Source organism: Coregonus clupeaformis, chromosome 10 (assembly GCF_020615455.1).
Source record: "Coregonus clupeaformis isolate EN_2021a chromosome 10, ASM2061545v1, whole genome shotgun sequence".
NCBI lineage: Eukaryota > Metazoa > Chordata > Actinopteri > Salmoniformes > Salmonidae > Coregonus > Coregonus clupeaformis.
In genome coordinates, this window is record NC_059201.1 from 40,115,526 (window position 1) to 40,134,467 (window position 18,942).

The 18,942-nt window shown below is 47.9% G+C and overlaps 1 protein-coding gene across 3 annotated transcripts in view; it reads right to left on the reverse strand.

The window, feature by feature from the left end:
- Positions 1-1,360: 1,360 nt before the first annotated feature.
- LOC121575158 (transmembrane protein 198-like) overlaps positions 1,361-18,942 on the reverse strand; it is a 30,091-nt gene continuing 12,509 nt past the window's right edge. For all 3 annotated transcript variants that reach the window (XM_041888067.2, XM_045223024.1, XM_045223023.1), the window contains exons 2-5: positions 12,414-12,685; positions 10,528-11,103; positions 9,830-9,978; positions 1,361-1,962 (exon numbers count right to left, since the gene is read on the reverse strand). In XM_041888067.2, the coding sequence (XP_041744001.1) occupies positions 1,813-1,962; positions 9,830-9,978; positions 10,528-11,103; positions 12,414-12,555 (1,017 nt within the window). In that variant the 5' untranslated portion in view covers positions 12,556-12,685 and the 3' untranslated portion in view covers positions 1,361-1,812. The remainder of the gene's footprint in view (positions 1,963-9,829; positions 9,979-10,527; positions 11,104-12,413; positions 12,686-18,942) is intronic.

Genomic DNA, 18,942 nt, shown 5'->3' on the forward strand with positions numbered 1-18,942 from the left:
CAAAAAACACAGATAATTCTTTAATAACCTAGAATGTGGCAAATTTGTGCTCTAATTTGACCATAGCATAGTCCTTCAATGTTATGAATCATATAAATTACTGAATACAGGTACTGCACAGGTAAAACTGCCCATAAATTGTCATGAAACAAGCTACTGTTCCAAAATAAATGACATAACCAAGTGTGGTTTGAAACATTGTATATATAGTATTGCTATCTCTAAAAAAGGCACTGTAATTCCTATGAAAAAAAACTTCAATTTCACTTGTAAATTGCCCATGTAATCTCCATTGTATTTAGGCACAAAATGGCTGCCGTGTATCTCTCTGGACCTGAATCTTCTACACTCAACTATACAGGCAGTTACTTACAAAAAGGGACAAGTAAACACCAACACACACCTTAACATTACAAACACACACTCGCACAGACAACAAACACACATTAGAGAAATGTGTCTTGACTTGTCCTCTTCTTTGTCCAGTCACAGTGCATCCTCAACAACAGCTGCTCTCCTATTCTTTAAGGCAGTCAGGTGACCAGAAGTTACATGCAACTGGTTAATTTCAAGTCATTAAAGCACAGATAACTCCAATTGTAAAAGTTGATATCACTCGAGGAGGTAGCTCTCGTGCTATTATTGCTTCCTGAACAGCAAAAATAGTCTGTTTTCATCAGTCAAGTGATTTTTCCCATATGTAATCAATCAATCAATCATAATGGCACCAAAGAAAGTCTATGACCTAAGAAATCAGATGAGTCTCTCTCTCTCTCTCTCTCTCTCTCTCTCTCTCTCTCTCTCTCTCTCTCTCTCTCTCTCTCTCTCTCTCTCTCTCTCTCTCTCTCTCTCTCTCTCTCTCTCTCTCTCTCTCTCTCTCTCTCTCTCTCTCTCTCTCTCTCTCTCTCTCTCTCTCTCTCTCTCTCTCTCTCTCTCTCTCTCTCTCTCTCTCTCTCTCTCTCTCTCTCTCTCTCTCTCTCTCTCTCTCTCTCTCTCTCTCTCTCTCTCTCTCTCTCTCTCTCTCTCTCTCTCTCTCTCTCTCTCTCTCTCTCTCTCTCTCTCTCTCTCTCTCTCTCTCTCTCTCTCTCTCTCTCTCTCTCTCTCTCTCTCTCTCTCTCTCTCTCTCTCTCTCTCTCTCTCTCTCTCTCTCTCTCTCTCTCTCTCTCTCTCTCTCTCTCTCTCTCTCTCTCTCTCTCTCTCTCTCTCTCTCTCTCTCTCTCTCTCTCTCTCTCTCTCTCTCTCTCTCTCTCTCTCTCTCTCTCTCTCTCTCTCTCTCTCTCTCTCTCTCTCTCTCTCTCTCTCTCTCTCTCTCTCTCTCTCTCTCTCTCTCTCTCTCTCTCTCTCTCTCTCTCTCTCTCTCTCTCTCTCTCTCTCTCTCTCTCTCTCTCTCTCTCTCTCTCTCTCTCTCTCTCTCTCTACACAGGCCCAGTCTATTGACACAGTGGTTAAAGCACACATCAAACAGGAGGCCAAACATCCCCCCAACCGCTCTCAGGGAACAGCTCACAGACAGAGGAACCATTCCATCACTCTCCAGTCTGCCATTCCAAACGTCCAGCATTGACAGGCTGAGAGCTACAGTATAGTACACTGGAGTTGTGCTAGGATCTATTGGTGCATTGATCTTCACTTGGACAGCATTCAAGGCTCTATTCCATCTCAATGGAAGGTAGATTCGCTATTCAATAGACTCGAACATTGCCTAAATAAGAGCTGAGGCCCTAAAATAGCAGTATGTAGGGTCAACATTGGGAGAACTGTGGAGGAGGGTCAAGAAACAAGTGGTTGGTCCCCTGCTTGTCCCTCAGTGCGTCAGACCCTGATGACCGGTGTAGTGGCGGTGAGGGGCACGGTGGAGCCAGTCTCGTAGTCAAAGTCAATCATGGTGTGGTTGGCAGTGCCCAGGCTGCTGAGGGAGTTGCCTGTGCCCATCTGTCTGTCCCTCAGACTCTGCAGGTAACTCTGAGAGAAGGAATACAGGAGAGAGGAGATAGGGGGAGAAGAGAGGAGAGAGGGAACATAATCAGAATCAACCTAGGAATGGGTTCTACACATTGGAATTAAAATACAATAGTGTGTGTGTGTTTTACTATCCCACAAGGATAGTAAAACAAGGAAAATTCTCCCTCATGGGGACATTTCCCAGGTTCCCACAAGGACAAAAGCAATTTTAGGCTTAGGGTTTAGAGTTAGAATTAGGGTTAGGGGTTAGGGATTAGGTTTAGGATTAGGGTTGAAGTTAGGGGTTAAGGTTAGGGTTAATTAAGGTTAGGGTTAGGATTAGGGAAAATAGGATTTTGAATGGAAATCAATTTTAGGTCCCCACAAGGATAGTACAGTTTTTCTCAATTGCTAAAACACTAAACCCTATTGTCTGAACCAAATGCTCAGTTGCCTGAACCCACTGATTGAATCAATCACTCTTTTGGCAAAACCATTGTCACGGTTTCGGCCGAGGCTGCTCCTCCTCCTGGTTCGGGCAGGCTTCGGCGTTCGCCGTCCCCGGAGTATTAGCTGCCACCGCTCTATGTTTCTGTGTTTGATTGCTTTTGTCTTTCTGTCACACCTGTGTCTGTTTGAGTATTGATTACGTGTCTTATAAGTTCCTTGTTTTGCTCTATGGTAATTGTGTGTTGTTATTTTCCGTTGCCTCTTTGTATTTGATACGTGTTTGTTTTCCGTATCATTTTTCTATGTTTAGTGTTTTACGCGTGTGCGTAATTTTCCCTCGCCTCTTCGTGTTATCGAGGTCGGGGTTTATACTATTGCATTTGAGACTATTAAAAGTATTGTTGGACTAAACCTCTGCTTCCTGCGCTTGACTCCTCCACCACATCCACGACGGTTTATGACAACCATAAGCACTTTTCACCTGTTTAGACATAACTTGCCAACACATTTTCATTGTGATGCACCCGTGCTGCATAATGGTGAGCACAGGTGACAAAAGTCAAACACAATTAGAGCACAGGTGTCTGTCACGATCGTCTGAAGAAGCGGACCAATACGCAGCGCGTGGAGTGAACATGATGACTTTATTTAATAAAGCAACCACAAAAAACAACAAATGACGATAGTGAAGTCCTCTGTAACACTGACAGAAACATGGAACAAAAACCCACAATACCCACGAGAAAACACACAGTATAAATATGGCTCCCAATCAGAGATAACGAGCCGACAGCTGTCACTCGTTACCTCCGATTGGGAGTCACCTGAATAATCACGAACAATCACCACACATAGAAATGAAACAACCAGAATACCCAACATAGAAATACACCCAAACAAGGAAAATGAACAACCCTGGCTCAATAATAAAGTCCATGGAGCCAGAGTGTCACAGTACCCCCCCCTAAAGGTGCGCACTCCGGGCGCACCAGCATACAGTCTAGGGGAGGGTCTGGGTGGGCGTCTGTCCATGGTGGCGGTTCTGGTCCAGGTCGTGGTCCCCACCCCACCTTAGTCACTATCCGCTTCCGTAGCCCCCTCCACATGACCACCCCCCAACTAAACCCACCTGGATTAAGGGGCGGCACCGGACTAAGGGGCAGCACCGGACTTAGAGGCAGCACCGGACTAAGGGGCAGCACCGGACTAAGGGGCAGCACCGGGCTAAGGGGCAGCACCGGGCTAAGGGGCAGCACCGGGCTAAGGGGCAGCACCGGGCTAAGGGGCAGCACCGGGCTAAGGGGCAGCACCGGACTAAGGGGCAGCACCGGACTAAGGGGCAGCACCGGACTAAGGGGCATCACCGGGCTAAGGGACAGTACCTGACTAGCTGGCGGATCCTGGCTGGCTGGCTCAGGCGGATCCTGGCTGGACGGCTCTGGCGGATCCTGTCTGGCAGAAGGCTCTGGCTGATCCTGTCTGGCAGAAGGCTCTGGCCGATCCTGTCTGGCAGAAGGCCCTGGCCGATCCTGTCTGGCGGAAGGCTCTGGCCGATCCTGTCTGGCGGAAGGCTCTGGCTGATCCTGTCTGGCGGAAGGCTCTGGCTGATCCTGTCTGGCGGAAGGCTCTGGCTGATCCTGTCTGGCGGAAGGCTCTGGCTGATCCTGTCTGGCGGAAGGCTCTGGCTGATCCTGTCTGGCGGAAGGCTCTGGCTGATCCTGTCTGGCGGAAGGCTCTGGCTGATCCTGTCTGGCGGAGAGCTCTCAGCGGCCCCGTCTGGCGGACGGCTCTGAAGGCTCATGGCAGACGGGCGGCTTTGCAGGCTCAGTACAGACGGGCAGTTCAGACGGCGTTGGGCAGACGGACAGTTCAGACGGCGTTGGGCAGACGGGCAGTTCAGACGGCGTTGGGCAGACGGACAGTTCAGGCGCCGTTGGGCAGACGGGCAGTTCAGGCGCCGTTGGGCAGACGGGCAGTTCAGACGGCGTTGGGCAGACGGACAGTTCAGGCCCCGTTGGGCAGACGGGCAGTTCAGGCGCCGTTGGGCAGACGGGCAGTTCAGACGGGCGTTGGGCAGACGGACAGTTCAGGCCCCGTTGGGCAGACGGCAGACTCTGGCCGTCTGAGGCGCACCGTAGGCCTGGTGCGTGGTGCCGGAACTGGAGTTACCGGGCTGAGGACACGCATCTCAGGGCTAGTGCGGGGAGAAGCAACAGGGCATGCTTGGCCCTGGGGACGCACCGTAGGCCTGATGCGTGGTGCCGGAACTGGAGGTACCGGGCTGAGGACACGCATCTCAGGGCTAGTGCGGGAAGCAGCAACAGGGCATGCTTGGCCCTGGGGACGCCCGTAGGCCTGATGCGTGGTGCCGGAACTGGAGGTACCGGGCTGAGGACACGCATCTCAGGGCTAGTGCGGGAAGCAGCAACAGGGCATGCTTGGCCCTGGGGACGCACCGTAGGCCTGATGCGTGGTGCCGGAACTGGAGGTACCGGGCTGAGGACACGCATCTCAGGGCTAGTGCGGGAAGCAGCAACAGGGCATGCTTGGCCCTGGGGACGCACATAAGGGCTAGTGCGGAGAGCCGGAACAGGGCATGCTGGACCCTGGGGACTCACATTAAGCCTAGTGCGGAGAGCAGCAACAGGACGCACAGGACTCGGGAGACACACAGGAGGCTTGGGGCGTGGTGTAGGCACTGGTGGGAAAGGGCTGGCGACGCGCACCGTATCCCTGGTGCGAGTGGCCGGAACAGGCCGGGCTGGGCTGGCGAGGCGCACCGTATCCCTGGTGCGAGTGGCCGGAACAGGCCGGGCCGGCTGGCGAAGCGCACCGTATCCTTGGTGCGAGGGGTCGTAACAGGCCGGACCGTACTGGAGGCACACACCACTGGCTCTACCCCGGGAACTGGAACGGGCCGGACCGGACTGGATACACACCTCAGTCTCTCACGCCGTGCCTCTACATCTCCTTTCCCTACTTTGGCCAGTGACCCCCGTAACCTGGTTGCCTCTTGAATTCGCCCCTTCTCTGCCTCCGTTAGCCCCGTCGTCCAAGCCATGTGCCCCCCAAAAACTTTTTTGGGGTTGCCTCTCGTCCTTCCAACGATGATGGCCCTGCTGACGCCGTTGCTCCTCTCTCGCCAGGGCCTTGATCTTCCCCCAAGGTCCCTTGCCCCCGAGCATGTCCTCCCAGGACCACGATTTGCCCACCTGGGCCATCGCCAGCCTCTCGAGCTCCTTACCAGGCGCTTCCTCCCATGTCCAGCTGTCTTGCTCCTGGACACGCTGCTTGGTCCTTCTATGGTGGGTTTTTCTGTCACGATCGTCTGAAGAAGCGGACCAATACGCAGCGCGTGGAGTGAACATGATGACTTTATTTAATAAAGCAACCACAAAAAACAACAAATGACGATAGTGAAGTCCTCTGTAACACTGACAGAAACATGGAACAAAAACCCACAATACCCACGAGAAAACACACAGTATAAATATGGCTCCCAATCAGAGATAACGAGCCGACAGCTGTCACTCGTTACCTCCGATTGGGAGTCACCTGAATAATCACGAACAATCACCACACATAGAAATGAAACAACCAGAATACCCAACATAGAAATACACCCAAACAAGGAAAATGAACAACCCTGGCTCAATAATAAAGTCCATGGAGCCAGAGTGTCACAGTGTCATCACTTGAACACAACAACTCAAAATTGATCACACTTGTGGCTAATGATGTGAGGGAACATACAGTGGGGAGAACAAGTATTTGATACACTGCCGATTTTGCAGGTTTTCCTACTTACAAAGCATGTAGAGTTCTGTAATATTTATCATAGGTACACTTCTACTGTGAGAGACAGAATCTAAAACAAAAATCCAGAAAATCACATTGTATGATTTTTAAGTAATTAATTTGCATTTTATTGCATGACATAAGTATTTGATCACCTACCAACCAGTAAGAATTCCGGCTCTCACAGACCTGTTCGTTTTTCTTTAAGAAGCCCTCCTGTTCTCCACTCATTACCTGTATTAACTGCACCTGTTTGAACTCATTACCTTTATAAAAGACACCTGTCCACACACTCAATCAAACAGACTCCAACCTCTCCACAATGGCCAAGACCAGAGAGATGTGTAAGGACATCAGGGATACAATTGTAGACCTGCACAAGGCTGGGATGGGCTACAGGACAATAGGCAAGCAGCTTGGTGAGAAGGCAACAACTGTTGGCGCAATTATTCGAAAATGGAAGAAGTTCAAGATGACGGTCAATCACCCTCGGTCTGGGGCTCCATGCAAGATCTCACCTCGTGGGGCATCAATGATCATGAGGAAGTTGAGGGATCAGCCCAGAACTACACGGCAGGACCTGGTCAATGACCCGAAGAGAGCTGGGACCACAGTCTCAAAGAAAACCATTAGTAACACACTACGCCGTCATGGATTAAAATCCTGCAGTGCACGCAAGGTCCCCCTGCTCAAGCCAGCGCATGTCCAGGCCCGTCTGAAGTTTGCCAATGACCATCTGGATGATCCAGAGGAGGAATGGGAGAAGGTAATGTGGTCTGATGAGACAAAAATAGAGCTTTTTGGTCTAAACTCCACTCGCCGTGTTTGGAGGAAGAAGAAGGATGAGTACAACCCCAAGAACACCATCCCAACCGTGAAGCATAGAGGTGGAAACATCATTCTTTGGGGATGCTTTTCTGCAAAGGGGACAGGACGACTGCACCGTATTGAGGGGAGGATGGATGGGGCCATGTATCGCGAGATCTTGGCCAACAACCTCCTTCCCTCAGTAAGAGCATTGAAGATGGGTTGTGGCTGGTTCTTCCAGCATGACAACCACCCGAAACACACAGCCAGGGCAACTAAGGAGTGGCTCCGTAAGAAGCATCTCAAGGTCCATGAGTGGCCTAGCCAGTCTCCAGACCTGAACCCAATAGAAAATCTTTGGAGGGAGCTGAAAGTCCGTATTGCCCAGCGACAGCCCCGAAACCTGAAGGATATGGAGAAGGTCTGTATGGAGGAGTGGGCCAAAATCCCTGCTGAAGTGTGTGCAATCCTGTTCAAGACCTACACGAAACATATGATCTCTGTAATTGCAAACAAAGGTTTCTGTACCAAATATTAAGTTCTGCTTTTCTGATGTATCAAATACTTATGTCATGCAATAAAATGCAAATTAATTACTTAAAAATCATACAATGTGATTTTCTGGATTTTTGTTTTAGATTCCGTCTCTCACAGTTGAAGTGTACCTATGATAAAAATTACAGACCTCTACATGCTTTGTAAGTAGGAAAACCTGCAAATCGGCAGTGTATCAAATACTTGTTCTCCCCACTGTATACAGTAAGCCAGTTCAGAGAGCACTGGTTTGTGAGGCCCTACAATGGATAGAAATCTGAGAGAAAGAGTTCGTGTGAGAGGGGGTCGAGGTGGTCGAGGTGGTCAGCGAAGACAAAGAACAGTAATATCTGATGAAATCAGAGCTACTGTGAGTGACCATGTTCTTGTCCATGGTATGAGCATGAGGGAGGCTGGACAAAGGGTACAACCAAACATCAGTAGATTCACTGTGTCCACCATAATCCGAAGATTTAGAGAAGAGAACAGGTAATTACCTTTTTTTGACATTATAGTACAGTATGTAAATGTTGACAGCAATTACTGTATGACATACTATATACTGTACCACAGTATACTGTAAGTAAATATATGTTTCAGTACATCACTGTACCAATGTACTGTAGTATTGTAATAGAGGGTTGGTCTAACTGTTTGTAGGCCTAGTATTCCATGTATATTTTTTGTAACTCCATGTTCTCTTTTTGTAGAATTGAAAGACTGCCACATGGGGGTGGGAGGACAGGTATGTTCTCCCCACACCAAGAGACCCTAATTGTTGATATGGTCCGTGAGAACAATGCCATTAAACTGAGCGAAATTCAGCAGAAGATCATTGAGGACCATTTACATTTTGAGGGTATCAACAGTGTCAGCCTCTCTACTGTTGATCGTGTCCTCAAGCGCAACAGACTGCGCATGAAACAGCTATACAGAGTGCCCTTTAATCGCAACTCAGACAGAGTCAAAGAGCAAAGATTCCAGTATGTACAGGTTGGCATATATCCAGACACATTCAATGTTGATTACTCTAAGTAGTGATTTACTGTAGTGGCCTAAATCACTTTTTCCGTATCACTTACAAAACTATATCTATTTCTACAGAGGGTTTTTCAACTGGATGCAATGGAAAGACCCCATCAATACATCTACATGGATGAAGCTGGGTTTAATCTCACCAAAAGGAGAAGGAGAGGCCGTAATGTGATTGGCCATCGGGCCATTGTTGGTGTTCCTGGGCAGCGTGGTGGCAATGTCACATTATGTGCTGCCATCAGCAATCATGGGGTTGTCCACCATCATGCCAACCTGGGGCCCCAAACACTCACCAGCTCCTCATTTTCCTCAATCACATGCGAGATGCTTTGTTAGGGCAGCAGGATGAGCATCCCATCTATGTTGTTGTTTGGGACAATGTGAGTTTTCACAGAGCCCTCCAGGTTAGAGAGTGGTACAATATGAACCAAGGTTTTATCAATCTTTGCCTTCCACCGTACTCCCCTTTCCTAAACCCCATTGAGGAATTCTTCTCCTCATGGCGGTGGAAGGTATATGAACGTCAACCTTACACCAGGGTAAATCTCCTGCAAGCCATGGGACTTGCCTGTGGTGACATAGGTGTGGAGGCATGCCAAGCCTGGATACGGCATGCCAGGGTTTTTTTCCCCCGTTGCCTGGCCAGACAAAATGTGGCCTGTGATGTGGATGAAGTCCTGTGGCCTGACCCAGTACGGAGACATGATGCTGTGGCTGAGTAATGCACTTATTTGTATATTTTTGTACTTTATTTTTTACATGGGCTTACTGTACACAAGTGGCAAACGCATAAGATTTCTGTTTGTTTTTACAAGTGCTACATGTAAATGCACAAGATTTCTGTTTTGTCTTTTTGTACAAGTGCTAAATGCACAGTTTTTTTTTGTTTTGCAACATGCATTTAGCCTACAGTGAACAATAAACATTTATTTCTCCAGCTTCATGTCCTGAGCATTGTGTTTTCTATTTTTCTACGTAGTGTTTAGTGACTGTTCAGTAGTGTTTTTTATTTTGATTGACTCGGGGCACGATTTGACAACATAGTTCAGTTTTGAGCACAGATTGAACTGTTTTGAGGTGAAAGTTTGGTTTTGCAAGAAGAGTCTGAGGTTTTGTGAATGTAGCTTGAAAATGGGGTTTTGTGTTCACAGTTAAGAGAAAAGGAGAGCAGCTTTCAAGAAATGTGTCTTAGCAATCGGGAAAAACTGTAAAACATATGCTCTGTGTGTGTCTGTGTCTGTGTGTGTGAGTGAGGGAGACTGACCGGTGCCAGCAGGTCTCCGGCGTAGCGTTTGACAGGGGTAGGCTTGCGACGGTAAGTGCCCTCCTGCCCACCGCTCTGCTGCCGCTTCTTGGCATCTTTCTGCCTGATCCGCATCAACTGGACCCGCTTCTGCCTCCTGCTGATGATGACTAAGAGGAGAAAGAGAGAGGGAAAGGGAGAGGTAGAGAGAGAGATAGGAGAGAGAGGAAGAGAGAGAGAGAGAGAGGGAGGGAGAGAGGGAGAGATAGGAGACATGAAGAAAGAGAGAGAGAGAGAGAGAGAGAGAGAGAGAGAGAGAGAGAGAGAGAGAGAGAGAGAGAGAGAGAGAGAGAGAGAGAGAGAGAGAGAGAGAGAGAGAGAGAGAGAGAGAGAGAGACGAGAGAGAGAGAGAGAGAGAGAGAGAAAGAAAGAAAGAGAGGGAAGTGTTAACTCACTGAGTCATTTCTTAGTAATTCTGCAGAGCACATGAGAAATTCCTAATCACCCAATATGGAATATAAACCCTGGTTTGTTTTAATGCCATAAGAATGTTCTCTAAAACCATGAAACCATTGTCGCAGTTAATAGAACATAATATAACCCATACTCCATATTGAGATATACAGATGCATCATACTCTACAAAAGGCGTCCTCTACCTCCCATTCTTTCCACAGAGATCCTATAAATCAGTTCTATATGTAATTCTATGATGCTTACCCTCAGTGTGTGAGAAGCCTTCAGCCGTCAGCTTCCACTGCACCAGTACCCCCATGAAACTGAGTGTCGGCCAGATACCCAGGATCACCCAGCTGTACCAGCAGAGCGGTGGCGGCGGCGACAGCCTCAGACACTCGTACACATGGCTGGCCAGCGCCAGCATCTCCACAAAGTAGTCAGCACACACCGTCATGATGGCTGCCCCGAACACGGACGTAGACAATACCGTAAAGAGCTTCTGCCACTGCAGGGTGAGCACGGCGAACAGCATGCCCGTGCCCAGCAGTGCCCCCAGGGGCACCCAGACGGTGGTGGGGGTGTAGAACTGGTGGGTAGCCAGAAGGGCGGCGAGGGCGAGCAGCAGGCCCAGAAGGAGGCCTGTCATGAAGAGGCCCACGGAGCGCACCAGCATGGTGACCAGGCCACACAGCAGGCCGATGCCCAGGCCAATACCCGCCGAGGCCTCTACGCTCAGCTGGGTGTCCAGCACCCGCTCCTTGTGGCACAGCAGGAAGATGATGACCGAGCCAAACATCAGGCCCGACAGGAACATGACCGCTTTGAAGCAGCGGTAGCCTGCGAGAGAGGAAAGGAGAAGGGTAGAGAGGTGAAGAGAGGGAGTAGAAAATAAAATAATACTTATGTAGCCCTTTCATAATTAATAAACATTATGTTAAAAAAAACAGTTTTGTTATATTTCAGTCTTCTATGATGTATATAAAGTGTAATATTGGGATGCAAACTTAAAATGGAATACATTTAAACTCTTTATCTGACATGGTTCAGGTGTCTTCTTTTTTTAAGACCATAACCATGTGTGTGAGGTATATACTTTTGTTTCAAAGTAGATTTGTTTAAGACTACCAAGAAACACTCTGATTTAGCCCACTGCAGTAAAAGGTTGTTTCAACAGCTTGAGGAATCTAACTAACGGAAATATGCAGGTGATAAATTAGGGCGTTAAGTTAAAGTTAAATTGCTGAGGCTAGGAGATCAGCAACTAGTATCCAACTGTATAAATTACAGACTCTCAACTATAAGCAATGTAATGCCGTATAAATGACCCTACAATTAAAACTAATAAGAGAGGTGGTGGTGTTGAGGAGCAATCAGCTAATTGGGGTGATTATGGTGGATTTGGTGAGAAAAATGACGCCCACCCATAGATTGTGGCGGCCGCTTGGCTGAGGGTGGAGCCCTCTCTCTCTGGGTAATGGTTCTCATCTGGGTGTGAGGGATTGCTCAGTGTGATTAACACACACTACACTATCACTTTAGTCTGATAAATGCTGTCATTAGGTACCAAATGGCCAGATGTCTTTCATTTCTCTCTAATCAGTTACATCAGATGTCTTTCATTTCTCTCTAATCAGTTACATAACACTTTGAAAGACAAAATGGGGGATTTTGCCTTGAGGAATGATGACATGTGGAGGTGATGTATGATTAACAATGATGTCAATGGGGGACTGTATTAAAGACTTTACCGAAGCATACAGAACAGTAGACACATGTTACAGTATGTCTGGATAGAAAGTACATGTTCCCTGTATCATGTAGCCCACATACTGTAGCTTTTCAGTGTACTTTGGGGAACATTGGCATGAGGTAACCTAGGGACATGATGTTTGGGTGTACATTTTCTATATAACACATTAACAGACATATGATAAGTCTGAATACACATTCCCATGCTCTGTCACTTTGGTTCTGTCCCAAATGGCACCCTATTCCCTACATAGTGCACTACTTTTGATCAGAGTCCTTAGTAGTGCAATATATAGGGAATAGTGTGCCATTTGGGATGCAGCCCTTGTTATTGAAGCTTAAGTGTACTCGTTTGCGTGACGCCGTTGAGGTATGCCTTGGCCCTGTGGTGACCTTACCGAAGAAGCAGTAGATGATGCCGAATAGGCAGCACATGGAGCAGATGACGGCAGGGATGACCTCATACTTCCTCTCGATCTCCAGGCTGCAGGCATCCACCTCTGCCAAGCCCTCCCCCACAGACCCATTAGGGTCTGTCATCCTGGGGCTCCGACAGACCAACCAGACCACCGAGGAGACGAGGTGGAGGAGGAGGTGGGGGGTTAAAGGTTGGGACTGGAAGATGAGGAGTGGTGCTGTTATCTGGAGTCCATCAGAACAGCTTGGGTGCCTGTAAAATGAAAGAGAAAAATCTGATTAAATCATACACTATATATACAAAAGTATGTGAACAACCCTTCAAATTAGTGGATTCGGCTATTTCAGTCACACCCGTTGCTGACAGGTGTATAAAATTGAGCACACAGCCACGCAATCTCCATGTGGTCCTCTGTAGCTCAGCTGGTAGAGCACGGCACTTGAAACGCCAAGGTAGTGGGTTCGATCCCCGGGACCACCCATACACAAAAATGTATGCATGCATGACTGTAAGTCGCTTTGGATAAAAGCGTCTGCTAAATGGCATATTATTATTATTATAGACAAACATTGGCAGTAGAATGGCCTTACTGAAGAGCTCAGTGAATTTCAACGTGGCACCGTCATAGGATGACACCTTTCCAACAAGTCAGTTCGTCAAATTTCTGCCCTGATAGAGCTGCCCTGGTCAACTCTAAGTGCTGTTATTGTGAAGTGGAAACGTCTAGGAGCAACAACAGTTCAGCTGGGAAGTGGTAGGCCACACAAGCTCACAGAACGGGACCGCCAAGTGCTGAAGCGCGGTTGCAACACTCACTACCAAGTTCCAAACTGCCTCTGGAAGCAACATCAGCACAAGAACTGTTAGTCGGGAGCTTCATGAAATGGGTTTCCATGGCCGAGCAGCCACACACAAGCCTAAGATCACCATGCACAATGCCAAGCGTCGGCTGGAGTGGGGTAAAGCTTGCCGCCATTGGACTCTGGAGCAGTGGAAACGCGTTCTCTGGAGTGATGAATCACGCATCACCATCTGGCAGTCCGACGGACTAATCTGGGTTTGGCAGATGCCAGGAGAATGCTACCTGCCCCAATGCATAATGCCAACTGTAAAGTTTGGTGGAGGAGGAATAATGGTCAGGGGGTGTTTTTCATGGTTCGGGCTAGGCCCCTTAGTTCCAGTGAAGGGAAATCTTAACACTACAGCATACAATGACATTCTAGATGATTCTGTGCTTCCAACTTTGTGGCAACCGTTTGGGGAAGGCCCTTTCCTGTTTCAGCATGACAATGCCCCTGTGCACAAAGCGAGGTCCATACAGAAATTGTTTGTCAAGATCAGTGCGGAAGAACATGACTGGCCTGCACAGAGCCCTGACCTCAACCCCATCGAAAACCTTTGGGATGAATTGGAACGCCGACTGTGAGCCAGGCCTAATCGCCCAACATCAGTGCCCAACCTCACTAATGCTCTTGTGGCTGAATGGAAGCAAGCCCCTGCAGCAATGTTCCAACATCTAGTGGAAATACTTCCCAGAAGAGTGGAGGCTGTTATAGCAGCAAAGGAGGGACCAACTCCATACTAATGGCCATGATTTTGGAATGAGATGTTCGACGAGCAGGTGTCCACATACTTTTGGTAATGTAGTGTAGATCATCACAGAGCATCACAATGTGTTAAAATGACTGTTCATTTTTTTGTTAGGACTCTCTGTTAGGACTTTAGACACAGTACTGGCAAAGAGAACAGAGCAGACCTCTCCACGTAACTTCTCAATCTAACAAACACTGCCTTAGATAGCCTTACCCACAACACAGAGATTATATAGTGATGAGTTGCAGCGAGACTCCATTCATGCTGAATGACTCAAAAGTTTAACATGTTACATGTGGAGCACTCCAGAACCCCCCTCCTCCTCACCCCCACCACCCCTGCTTCAGACCACTGTTCCCCGAGGCTTCAGGAGAAGTGTGAAATCTGCCGGCCAACTGTGACTTCTCCCTGGTGACACTCTGCTAGCCTCCCATGATAGCACACAGTACTGTATACCACCACACATACACCCTGTTGCCATGACTACAGTCTGGTTGAAGCACATAAACATGGACAACCACATACTCCAGGGACTTCCTGTAGTACCTTGCTGAAAAACAAATACCAAAAGTACTAAAATAAATACATCAGTACTGACTATCGGCACATCTTATAGAATAGCTTTTTGCAGAGTACCGGCATTGTTGTGTGTTTGTCTGCTCTACTGCATGTAATTATGACCATTCTAATCTACATGTCCAGTGTCCACTCAAGTTTGGCATCTATTTAACACCATCCAATTTAGCATACACTTGACCCATTTTCTGTGAGCATATTCAGCACTGATATCATATCAGCAGCAAATACCCACTCAAGTTTAATGGGGTCAAAGTTGTTTTCATTTTTTATTTACACTAAATTGGACTTGAGGTGTCAGTGTCATACATTTAAACTAGGCTATGTAGTAAAAATGTCTGGGTGAAAGTAAATTACTTTATTAAAAGTGGGGCTATGGACGTCGAGTGGTGCTAGTGAGGGGTTAATCAGGCAGCACCAACCCCCCTCCCAGTCTGCCTGTTGCGGGGGATTGGGGAGGAGGTGTAGGGTCTCATGGCTCAGGGTGGGCCGCTCTCTCTGGGGCTGCTGGCTGGCCTTCTTTATGATCTCACCCCAGTTCCGATCCGATTACAGCAAACTCACGTTTTCAGGCTCAGGACAAAAACAGTCACGCCGCTGGCTTCCCGCTTTCCTCATCTGCTCTCTCACTTCTCAGTCTCCCCCTCTTTCTCCTCATCTGTCTTCTGTGTCACTATCTCCCTCCCTCCATTCTCCCAAACTTTCCTTCTACTTTTAAACTTCTCTTTCCTTCTCCCTCTCTCTCTGAGACACATGGCTATACATTTTGACCTGGCCATGACTTGACATGGAAAGAATGAGGTCCCAGCTCTCTTGTCCACTCTCTTTTTCCAGAGCTGGAGGAAGAGTTCTTGCTGCATTCACTCAGTCCTTCACGTGTCTGCCTCTCTGTCTCTGCCAGATAGTCCTATCTGTTCTGTCTCACTTGTTTTCTAAAGGCCAGAGGAAAAGGAAAGACAAATGATCTGGCCAGCTGAGAGTTCCACAGTCCCACTGGTCTGCTGTGTCTGTGGCACTACTTTCCAAGTAGGTATGAGAGGGTGTGGACAGTATAATGAATGCTTTAGAGTGAGACTGAAATATGATACAGAGAATATGTTCAGCAAATTATGTGCTGTGCAGTATCGCCCATATTGTGAAACATGAGGGCATTTCACTTTGAGGCTATTATGGACTTCTCTTTCATCATGTTCAGTTATGGCGATATGTATAGATTTCGTGGCATTACCTTAAACCTACCCTAGTCAAAGTTTACATGCTATACCATGAAATGGTACTATTAAAATGTAAAATATAAAGCCGAAACAAACATCCACTGATTGTGCACAAGTCAAAAGATAGAACTTTTGCAAACTATGAAAGATTTTCATCTCCATATCTGTTTAGAGTCCAAAAATGTGAGAATGCTATTCATTGACTACAGCTCAGCTTCAACACCATAGTGCCTTCAAAGCTCATCACTAAGCTATGGACCCTGGGACTAAACACCTCCCTCTGCAACTGGATCCTTGATTTCCTGACGGGCCGCCCCCAGGTGGTAAGGGTAGGTAACAACACATCCGCCACGCTGATCCTCAACACGGGGGCCCCTCAGGGGTGCGTGCTCAGTCCCCTCCTGTACTCCCTGTTCACTCATGACTGCATGGCCAGGCACGACTCCAACACCATCATTAAGTGGTAGGCCTGATCACCGACAACGACGAGACAGCCTATAGGGAGGAGGTCAGAGACCTGGCCGTGTGGTGCCAGGACAACAACCTCTCCCTCAACGTGATCAAGACAAAGAAGATGATTGTGGACTACAGGAAAAAGAAGAGGACCGAGCACGCCCCCATTCTCATCGACGGGGCTGTAGTGGAGCAGGTTGAGAGCTACATGTTCCTTGGTGTCCACATCACCAACAAACTAACATGGTCCAAGCACACCAAGACAGTCGTGAAGAGAGCACGACAAAACCTATTCCCCCTAAGGAGACTGAAAAGATTTGGCATGGGTCCTCAGATCCTCAAAAGGTTTTACAGCTGCACCATCGAGAGCATCCTGACTGGTTGCATCACTGCCTGGTATGGCAACTGCTCGGCCTCCGATCACAAGGCACTACAGAGGGTAGTGCGTACAGCCCAGTACATCACTGGAGCCAAGCTTCCTGCCATCCAGGAACTCTATACCAGGCGGTGTCAGAGGAAGGCCCTAAAAATGGTCAAAGACTCCAGCCACCCTAGTCATAGACTGTTCTCTCTGCTACCGCACGGCAAGTGGTACCGGAGCGCCAAGTCTAGGTCCAAGAGGCTTCTAAACAGCTTCTACCCCCAAGCCATAAGACTCCTGAACATCTAATCAAATGGCTACCCAGACTATTTGCATTGCCCCCACCCCCGCCCCCTTTTACACTGCTGCTACTCTCTGTTAATTATCGATGCATAGTCACTTTAATAACTCTACCTACATGTACATATTACCTCAATTACCCCCGCACATTGACTCTGTGCCGGTACCCCCTGTATACAGCCTCGCTTTTGTTATTCTACTGCTTTTTTTTTAGGTATTCTTTATTAAAACTACATTTTTCGTTAAGGACTTGTAAGTAAGCATTTCACTGTAAGGTCTACACCTGTTGTATTCGGCGCATGTGACAAATAACATTTGACCCCCTTAGAGAGTGGGGTCACGGCAAGGGATTAAAAAAATGTTTGACTGCAATCCTGTAGCAATTAGGGTTAAGTGCCTTGCTCAAGGGCAGTTTGACAGATGTGCAATGCTCTAACCACTAGGCTCCACTCAACTCAAATCAAACATGTGGAAAGCTGTTCTCAGCTGGACCAAAACAAGGAATACAGTAGGAGACGGTTTTAAACGCAAGGAGAAACTAAGATAACTGGTCACCTCTGAAAAAGTAAAAAAACCGATTGTTGTGGGTAATCCATCAAGCCAAACGACTTGTGCATCTGACCATACACACACTCACACACACACAAATTCCCTCACACGTTCGTACTCACACACACACACCAACTCTTTCCCACGTCCCTGTATCTGTCCCCAAATTGTCCCTGTGTGAGTCACAATGGTGACCAGTGTGAGAGGCCTGGAGAGGCCTGGAGTCTGTGCCTCTCAGGGATAATGGAGCCATTATGGGGCGGCACAAAGGCTCTGAGACCCCAGCCGTGACCTCTACTGGCACACACAGCAAAGCATGCTGGGAGAGAGGCACAGACAACATAGAGATGGAGGGAACCAAGGGAAAGAAGGCGGTGTGTGTGTATGTGTACGTGTGTGTGTACGTGTGTGTGTGTTTGCCATTGAGCATGTGGGTGGATGAAGGATGAAGGACGAGGGGGGTAGATGGGGTCTAGCTGGTAGCTGTCCGGAATGCTGATATTTTTGCCCAATCTCACCAAATAAGGAGGAAGTGACGTGGCTCCATGTTTAGTCTTGGAGCTCTTGGGTGCCAAGGCGCAGAAGTTGAGAAATACTCTCTTCGATACATTTTGATGAAGTATATATTGAATGACCTCATTCCAGTATGACATTTCTCCGTGTGTTGTCATGACGACAATAACAACAAAAAGTTGCTGCTAGTGCTGTATGAGTATACAGAGATAAACAAAAAAGCAAATGTTTTAGTGGTAAGCCTCACAGTCACACGTATAGATCACTGAGTATGTTGGTATGAAATGACCTTGGAACAAATTACTTTAGAATGTTGCCTGACACACTTGCTTGACAAACACCAGGGAGGGAGGGTGGGACGGGGTTAGCTCAAGCCACAACAGCTGAGAGACAGGCAAAGCCATGCCCAGGTTCCCCACATAGCTAATTGGGTGGGTTTAATTAACCACTGATGGGGGTGCTGGGGATTCCAAGGTGCTCTGGCTTTAAGGCAGGGGGCAGCTGAGAATTCAATGTTAGAGCCCAGCTGTTTGGAGGCACAGCTTGGCACAGGGAGGGTATGTGAGACTGTGCCATGTGCCATGGTCTCCCCCTGACTGGGCATGATGCCCGTGGGTCTACAGCTACCCTGCTTTACAGATGAAGCTATAAAAGTAATCCTCCATGACCACTAATGCCAAAAACCGTGCACACCGTGCCCTGCCCAAAGACTGGCGGTAGAGACTGGAGAACAGTATGGACATAATGGGAGCAACACACTTCATGGCGTCCATCTTGTACCAACTGTGTTTGCCTTAGAGAAACATGCATGGATTCATGCATACTTGTTGACATGGTTGTAATATTGCCCTGACCATGGCTGCCTCCTAAAGCGAACCATAAGAAAAAATAATATAGATACATGCATATGTTTTCCACACTAGGTTATTGGGTTTCCTGACCTTCCATCC